This window comes from Psammomys obesus, unplaced genomic scaffold (assembly GCF_907164565.1).
Source record: "Psammomys obesus unplaced genomic scaffold, mPsaObe1.curated_primary_1811, whole genome shotgun sequence".
NCBI classification, from domain to species: Eukaryota; Metazoa; Chordata; class Mammalia; order Rodentia; family Muridae; genus Psammomys; species Psammomys obesus.
In genome coordinates, this window is record NW_026591872.1 from 440,569 (window position 1) to 450,049 (window position 9,481).

The 9,481-nt window shown below is 41.0% G+C and overlaps 1 protein-coding gene across 4 annotated transcripts in view; it reads right to left on the reverse strand.

Annotated features, from left to right (window-relative positions):
- Lamp2 (lysosomal associated membrane protein 2) overlaps window positions 1-8,874 on the reverse strand; it is a 123,076-nt gene extending 114,202 nt beyond the window's left edge. For all 4 annotated transcript variants that reach the window (XM_055612152.1, XM_055612149.1, XM_055612151.1 and 1 more), the window contains exon 1: window positions 8,671-8,874. In XM_055612152.1, the coding sequence (XP_055468127.1) occupies window positions 8,671-8,734 (64 nt within the window). In that variant the 5' untranslated portion in view covers window positions 8,735-8,874. The remainder of the gene's footprint in view (window positions 1-8,670) is intronic.
- Between the last annotated feature and the right edge of the window lie 607 nt (window positions 8,875-9,481).

A 9,481-nucleotide genomic window follows, 5' to 3' on the forward strand; every position in this document is an offset into this window, starting at 1 on the left:
ATAGATAGATAGATAGATAGATAGATAGATAGATAGATAGATAGATAATCCATACAACAGGGGTTGTTGAGATGGCTCAGTTGTTAAAAGCACTGGCTGCCCTTCCAGAAGACCCAGGTACAATTCCCAGAACCCACATGGCTACTCACAACTGTCTCTAAATCTAGTCCCAGAGGACCCAACACCTTCTTGTGGCCTCCTTGTACCAGGCATAAACATGGCACACAGACATACAAGCAGCTAAAATACTTGTAGACATAAAAAATAAAAATTAAAACCCATACAACAGAGTGAAACAATATAATGAAGATGATAGAGAACCCATTTGGAAAGCTGAAAAGCTAAAATTCCACTCAGGAAGCCAAGTTTACTAGCTATGAGACTCTGGGACAGTTCCCCTTGCCAAGACTTGCCTGTGTATTTTTCTAGGGGGTTTACCGATGGGGTATAAAAACCCTGAGCTAGGAGAAGATTTCCAAGCAAGTTAGACATCCTGTTTACAAGGTCCCCTTTCATTAAACACAAGACTTAAAGAAACAAGTCCTTTCCCATTTTATGGTGTATGTTTACTTTCATCATATTAAGTCCTACCTTAAACTACCCATCTACTGTGAGATTGGCCAAAAAATGGAGGATTTTTTGGGGGGTGAGGGATGTGAGGAGAAGGCATACTGGGCTGAAGGGATAGGTAGGTGGTTAAGAGTATTTGTTGTTCTTGCAGAGGACCTGGCTTCTATGGTGTTACAACCAACCATAACTCCAGCTCCAAGAAAAACAAGTCCTTCTTCTGATCTTTAAGGGACACCAGGCATGCATGTAGCATACAGACATACATGCAAGCAAAACACTCATACATGTAAAATAAATATCTTTAAAAGCACGGGTCCAGCGAGATGGCTCAGCAAGTAAAGGTGCTTGTATTAACCTAACAACCTATTTTCAATCCCTGGGACCTGCAGAATAGCAGAACTGGCTCCTGCAAGTTGTCCTTTGCTTTCCACATGTGCACCACATATATACATGCTATACAAGTATATACACATACACTTTAAAAAAAACATAGCATTAGGAGCTGGAGAGGAGATAGCTGTTCTTCTAAAAGTTCTATGTTCAATTCCCGGCAACTACATGGTCGCTCATAACCATATAAAATGAGATCTGGTGCCCTCTTCTGCTATGTAGGCATATGTGCAGGCAGAATACCATACAAAGAGTAAATAAATAATCTTAAAAAAAAAAACAAAAACAAAAACAGGGCATAGCCTGCAATCCCAGCACTCAGGAGGTTGGAGCAGGAGGACTAACATGAATTCCAGGCTAGCCCGGTGAGATGTGGGCAAGCTTGAGACCACTAAATCCACAGCAGGACAAAAAGCTGCACACTTTCTTCTCTGTTAAGTGATGACTTTCACATAAGTGTTTGGTTAGCTGTTCTCATGTTCACCTGTGACTCACTTGTTTATAAATATTATATATATATATATATATATATATATATATATATATATATATATATTAGTTAGTTAGGTCTGCTACAACAGAAAATAAGATTTTAAGCTACAAATGTTTGTCACATGAAAGCAACATTTAAAATTAACAAAACATATGTTTTTAACCATAAAATGACTTCCTTGATTTTTTTTTCTGGTCAAAGAGTAGGTCAGAAAATGAGACAATTCTATTTAAGGATGCAAAGTGCCTACTGCTAAACCACATTTGGCAGGACCCCAGAATGCTTTTGCAATGCACAATGGAATAACGAGTACTTATAAAAGAAACTCTTGGAATAGAAGAATCTCAGACCACGTTAATATGGAATTGTGATTAGGAAGTATAGCCTTCCGGAACCAGGGTCGGAGAATTTAGCTCCGGTGCTATGAAACAATGCTGGGTTATAAACAAAAGTCCACTGTAGGGCTAGAGAAATGCCTCAGCAGTTAAGAGCACTGGCTGCTCTTCCAGAGGTCCCAAGTTCAATTCCCAGCAACCACATGGTGGCTCCCAACATCTGTAATGGAATCTGATTCTGTTAGTATTTATTTAAAAATAATGCCACACACACAACAGATATTATATGGAAGAGATTTATTGATTGGAGGTGAAGATATAAAGAGGAAAAGGAAATAGAGACACATGGTGGGGGGGGCTCCCAGGAAAGAAAGTGACATGGAGAGAGGAGAGTAAGAGAGGCAAAGTGATGGGTTGGTCCTTTTATAACTTGTGCATGCACAGCTGAACCGTGTCTGCTTCATACCTAGTGGTTGACACATATTATAGGTTAGTAGGCAACCGAGAAGCAGGCTACCTATACACTAGCAGATTCCCTCTTCTGGTGTGCATGAAAACAGAGCACTCATATACATAAAATAACAAATGCTTCTTTTAAAGTCCACTGTAAATTCCATGGAAAGAAGGCTACATACATAGGAATATTTGAATATTTATAACCCTATCAAATGTGATAACCAACGACTCACAGACATGTCAATCCTGTCTTTTGAGTGTCTCTAATACAGATAGGTGAATTTTAACTGAACCATGAGTCAAAGTTATCAGGTAAACAAAACATGGGAAAGCTATAGGAAAAAAACAAAAATCCATGAAAACAGGGTTTAACATTTTGTTTTCTGATGCTCTCCAAAAGAAAAGATGCTGGTCGCTTTAGCAAACCAAATTCTTTTCACCACTTCTTTCCTAGTTCTCCACACTAACCCTCACGCCTATGCAGGCATATTTCAAGTATTCTCTTAAGTTTGAGTTAGGCCTGGTTTATATAGAGAACTCAAGGGTTACAGTGAGACCCTAATCCTCTAAACTCCTCAAGGAGAGCACAAGTAGGAGAGGCTAAAGGCTGAAATTAACATGTGAAATGATCCTAGTTACCTGCACTCTTACCACTGATTTTGAAGTTCTTGATCCAGAGACACAAAATAGGTTTTTGTGTGTATGTGTGTGATTTAAAAACATATTTTGAATTTTGAGTATTTTTTTTAGGCTTTATGTGCAGGGGTGTTTTGCTTGCATATGCATTGGTACACTGTGTGTATGCAGTGCCTATGCAGGCCAGAAGAGAGCATCTGATCCCTCTGGTACTGGAGTTAGCAGCAGTAATGAGCCTCCCTGTACAAAATAGGTTTTTTAAAACATCTTCTCAGGTCCACAGAAGACAAAAAAAGAGACCATGTTTGATCTAATTCACCATTTTATCTACAGAGCCCACCAATGAATACCCCCAGCAAAAACTTACTGACCTTTAACCACTGCACAATGCCTGCCGCCAGGTAGGCCATGGGAAATAACAGTAGCTACGGTCACCTCATCCTCTCAGAGACTAATACCGTAAAGAATAGAAAATAAGCTAGTATACCTAAGAGTTGGGGAAACATAAGATTTATTTTAGCTTAAGTAATTTAGTGTTGTATTTTTATAGAAAATTCATAATATATTCTTATCATGATTTCCCCTCTCCCATCTCCTCCCAGAGCCTGCTTCCCACCCATATTATCCCAAATGGATATAGGTAGGGTGGACCTCCTTCCAGCACCAAGGTCTCTGCCTAAATATCACTCAACACATAATACAAACCACCTTCTGACCACATAATACAAACAAACACAAAGGTCACTGTTGTTAAAAGAAAGAAAATCACAAATGTTCTTTTTTACCAATGAAGACTCAGGAGCCAGATACTAGAGTAAAAATCTGTTAGCTAAGAAAGGCAGAAAAAGCACCTGGTTAACGTTCCTACTCTACACTGTCTTAATACCCTTCAACTCAATGCCCCCCTTCCTGTGTGTGTGGTTTTTTTTTTCTTTTTTGGGGGGGGTATTTTGTTTTGTTGTTTTGTTGTTTTGTTTTGAGACACAGTTTCTTTGTAGCTTTCACTCACTTTGTAGATCGGGCTGGCCTTGAACTCACAGAGATCTGCCTGCCTCTACCTCCTTGAGTGCCTCTTAACCCATGGTTGGCTTTATTTCGCTCTTGTTCACAGAAAGCTCTTTGGTAAAAGGTGTGTACAAGGGCTGAGCCACACCACAAGAAACAGGTTTTTCCAGTTCACAATCTTATGGTTCACAAAGTGATCAAATATCCTGCAACTGGTCAACCCACCTCCCATTATCTCACCTAGTCACTTTCATTCCTTATTATCTGCTTCTCATTTATTATGGTCCCGTTCACTATCTGAAATGTTATCTACCTGTTGTGCTATTTTATGCCACTCAAATAGAGGTTCTATGACAGCAGACCCTCCACTGTCTTCTACATTGCTGTCTCCCTTTCATCTGGCTGTAAAGGTTAGAATACAATAGGCAGTTAATAAGCATTTGTGGGAGGGAGTGGACCCCAACCTGAACTACACTCAGCATAGTTATAAAAGATTTTTATCTCTAAGAAGAGCCTCAAAGTTTTTTTTTTTTTTTAAGTCTCATTCAACCTTTTATAAAAACAGAAGTTAAGCCTCCCGTGATGGGGCACTCCTTTAATCCCAGCACTCCTGATAGCAGTGAGTTGGAGTTCAACCAGGACAACATGGCTACACAGAGAAAACCCATCTCAGAAAAAACAAACAAACAAACAAACATAAGTTAAGCTAGTTATAAAAATGGATGACAACAGAATTCTGTCACTAAGGAGACACAATTAAGCAATGATGTTAAGAAAAGACTTTTATCTGTTGCCCTTTTCATGTCTCTAACTCAGACTTTTTTCCCCAAATGGTCTTTCATTGTTTATAATTCATTCAAATGAAAGCCAGTAAAATTTTTTCTGTGAGCTGACAATGGTATTACAAGCCTTTAATGCCAGCACTCATAAGACCAAGGCAGGTGAATTTCTGAGTTCTAGGTCTACAGAGTGAGTTCCAGGACAGCCAGGACTACACAGAAAAACCTTGTCTTGAAAAACCAAAAGAAATATCTGTAAAAAGAAGAAAGAAAAAAAAAAAACAATCTAAAGCTTAAATTCTTAAGCTAGTAAATTCTTAAACTAATTTTTCTATACTTACTTTAAAGCAAGAGTTTCGGTTTTCCTTTTTCACAGTGCTGGAGGGTAAAACTACGGCCTCAGGCATGCTGTAAAAGTGTTCTACCATTGAAATACAGCCACAGCCTTAAACTCCCTTTTTGTTTGTTTTTGTTTTTTTGAGATGGGTTTCTCTGTGTAGCCCTGCTGTCCTGGAACTCACTCGAACTTAGAGATCCAACTGCCTCTGCCTCCCAAGCACTGGGATTAAAGGCAGGCACCACAGCCTCACAGCAAACCAAGAAATGTTTGAAAAAAACATCTTTCAGACTTAAAAAGCTGTAGAGACTTAAAAACTGGATCCTGGGGCTGGAGAGGTGGCTCAGCTGTTGGTCTTCCAGAAAACCCAGTTCCAATTCCCAGCAACTCTTCAATGTCTATGTAAACTCCAGTTTCAGGGGATGTGATTTCCTCCTCAAACCACCACAGGCACCAGGTACACAGACATATAGGCAGAGAGAACACATACATAAAATAATGCCGGGAGCCAAAGCTATCTACGGAAGCCAAAGCCAAAGCTATCTAGTGAAGACAACGGTAGTTACTGAAGCCAAAGCCAAGTAGAGAGCAAAGGTCATTTAGTGGAGACCTAAAGCTATGAAGTGAAAGAGTTATCTAAGACCCTAAATCATGGGTGATAGATTGTGAGGACATCCTTTGTTAGAGCATCTGTAAGATATCTTAAGAGAACATCCTTATGGTATCTTGCAGGTAAAATATTTAACCCATGAAAGCACTCTTCCTATTTCCTGCAGCAGTAGATTAACCTTCCCCTTTCCTGCCTTCTCCCTATATAAGTTGGGTAAAAATTTCTAATAAACGGAAACCTTGATCAGACAAACAGACTTGGCTTCCTTCCTTGCGCTTCTTGTCCCTTTACCCCCATTCCTTCCACTCTACTCCCTTAGGAATCCACGTTGAAGCCCCGCTGGTCGGGGCAAAATAAAAATAGATAAACAAAAAATATATTTACAAAACTGAAAACTACATTGTTAAATGTTGCCCCTGTAGATCCCTTTCTGAATTTGTGGATGGAGGGAATCAGCTACGGAAAGCATCCAAAAGGATGAATCTAGTTATTTCTGATCACTAGGTTTGAGCTGTTTTATATAATAAGTTTTGTCTGTTTACTTTCTGCAGTGACCAAGCACTGCTTTTGTAAACACAAAAGATGTCATTAGAAAAAATTTAATGACACAAAAGCCAACATGTAGGTCAACTATTTTTCTCACTTTCTCTGAACAATAACAGCCTTGTGTTTGTGCAGATTCAATTGGCAGGGAATTACTGGTTAATAGGCCTTTGTCAGATGTGTTCTTGTCACTGATAAGGTGTTTTCCACTGTAAACAAGCCTCTCTGGGGTCAGCCAGCCCTCAGTAAGTGCCTCACAGGTAAGGCTTAGAATTAAGTGTCCATGCCAAGCCTCATGGCCCAATTTCAGAAGTGTTATAGAAGGAGATTCTTACACAAATGATCAGCTGGGCCAGATCAAGGACCTGCAAATGTTTTAGAGTCAGAATGTCCGGTCTATGGAAGACCGTAGAGTTTTAGCTTAGATAAATTATATCTGCTGACATTTACTGTATCAAAAATGAAAGATGAGAAATGAATAAATAACAAGAAGCCTGGAATCATCAGGGTGACGATATCACATATATATCTTCTGGAAAACGCTATCGTATATAAAGCAAAAGGATGAGAGTGAAAATAAGAAAGATCTTAGTATAGTTGGGAAAGTTTTGATTCCACAGGCACCCTAGCAACATCCTTGGGAGTTATTAGATGCGCTCCTCGAATGCTGTGCTCTAAACATGGGCTCCTCACATTTGGCAGTGCTGATGTATTGAAGGACATAATTAATTAACTAATTATTGATTTTTCAAGGCAGGGTTTCTCTGTTTATGTGTTGAAGGAGATAACTGTTTATTTGTTTGTTTGTTTGTTTGTTTTTCAGATAGGGGTTTCTCTTTATAACAGCCCTGGCTGTCCTGGAACTCTTTTCGTATACCAGGCTGGCCTTGGTCACCACTATGCCTGGCTGGAGATAACTCTTTATTGAGAGGGGCTGTTCCTGTTCTTGCAAGCAGATTAGCAGGACCCCTGGCCTCTATCTACTAGAAGCTGCCTAATGGGACAAACAAAAATGACTCTAGAATATATATGTATATACAAATAGTTATAAGCATAAAATAATAGATGAAAAAAAAGGGCAGGAATTTGAAGGAGAGCAAGAAGGAGTACATGGGAGGTTTGGGGGTAAGGGAAGGGGAAATGTAATTGAAATACAATCTCAAAAATAAAAAATTAACTCAAAAGCTATTATGGAAAAAATTTTAATGCCTCTAGAAGAGATTTCCAAATGCCCACTGGGTGAGAACACACTGTTCCAGCTGATTCTATTCCACCAAAATGTGAATTACAAATGCAATTCTTTGCCTTCTCAACAGTGACCTCCCCCCCACCCAAAGAAATACTTAGCTCCACTCCATTCCAATCTGGGTCTATTCCTTCTACCTCTTTAAAGTAAAAACATCAAGAGCCACTAGGTAACAACAAGCAGAGTAAATCAGGTCAGGAGGACATGCTGTGATCAAAGTTCAAGTTTAGGCTGTTATAGACACAGTCTATTGGGGCAGATCAACAACAACCAACATTAACCAGTCGACTCTTACCATCTAGTAACAAACACAATCCTTAAGCTATTACCTACCATTTTAAAACCACAAATAAGCTGATTGTGGTGGGAAAGAAGAAAAAACGAAGTGGCTGTGAAGAAAAGGAGTTAGCATACAAAACTCAGATACACGACTACCATCTTGGAAGCTCCCCCGACTTTGGCATCTAGGGATTCTTCTGTCAGAGTCTGGCTGGGAGGAAGTAGTGAAAGTTACAGGAAAAGAAAATATCCTCAACACGTTCAAGTCACTCCCCACCAAAGTTGTCACTTATCCCGTTGGTCTCTAGAAATCTTTCTTTCCAGGAAGTTACTCCAGTCACCTTAGATCCCTTTACCCTCAAAACTCCTCATCTTCCAGGTCACATTTTCTCCCAACCTCACAAATCCTACCTACAAAGTTCCCAACCTTGTGTCTGTCCCTTAGGCCCTATGGTCCTATATACCTACCTACCCCCATACTCTTGGCCCTGACAATTTTACAGGGATAGAGCATCTTCTGTTCCAAATTTCCTTTCTCACTCAATAGTTTTTCCACCATCTTCAAAACTCTTTCCCGGATCCAGGAAACCAAGACTCCCCGGTGTCTGCTCACCCACACTCTTTTCCAAGTTGTTCTCGGTACCCCAGCATCTCGTACTCTTCACTCCTCTTACCTAATTCCTTGACGTCGTCCTCATGCCCTTACTTGCCCCGTTGTTACTCTCAAAGGCCATTCCTTGGCCAGGCCCTCTCTAGGTCCAGTGTGTGTGTGTCCCCCTCCCTCCCGCGCAGCCCTCCCCCGCCCTGTGCGCCTCAGGCCGCCGCCGCCCAGTGTCAGCTGTTCGGTCTCTCAACGCCTTCTCAAAGACCAGTCGTTCAGGTTGTGGCCTTTGAACAACAACCCCCCAACCCATCCCGCGCTCACGCGCGCGCGCTACCCATCCCGCTGGGCCCAACTGAAGACGCTAAAGGAGAGGGCCCGAAAACTCACCCAGGAGCAGAAAGAGCATGAAGAACCCGGAGCCCGAAACCGGAGACAAGCGAAAGCGCATCATGATCCCTCACGGCAGGCAACGATGCAGACTGGCGATTCTAAAGAGCACCCTTGCTGCCCGTGGGAAAGCGAAAGCACAGGTGACCACAGACCACCGCACTGCAAAAGCCAAGAGTCGTCTCTTCAGACCCAGTCATAAGACCAGGGGCGGAGTTCTTGTATCCTTCCACCCAATCACCATGCTTGAAAGCAGTGCGAGGGGAGGGAATGTCCGGGAGGGAGGGTGGGGTGGCCACGCCCTGGCTTTTTGGTTCACAATCGTTATTACACAAGAAAGAGACGTGTGGAGAGGGCATTTTTTCAGGCTAACAGGGGAGAACTTTTGAAGCTTGTAGATGGTTATTTCTGTTCCAGGTCCTTGAGAAACAAACAGAATAATTTTTCTGGCATCGAAACGGTTGCTGGGTATCTCAAGGCAATAGATGCGAAAATAGTACACGATTATTCTCCAAGCACGGAGACTACCTACAGAGTTTATGCTATAGGTGGACAGAGAAGCTAGGGGATAGTATGGAGTCACTGACCACCAGATCAGATCGTGCTCTTAAAGTCCATAAAGTTACAACACTCTCCCTGATGGGGAAATTGAAGCCAGAAAGAGGAAGCATATTTTTAAATAGAGGAAGAAATAATGAGAAAAATAAAACAAGAATAGAAGGAAATAAAGATCATTCCCACTACTACCCAGAGACGCTGTTTACAAAACACATAAACTTCCAGATATTTTTCTATGCATGTACAAGTACAC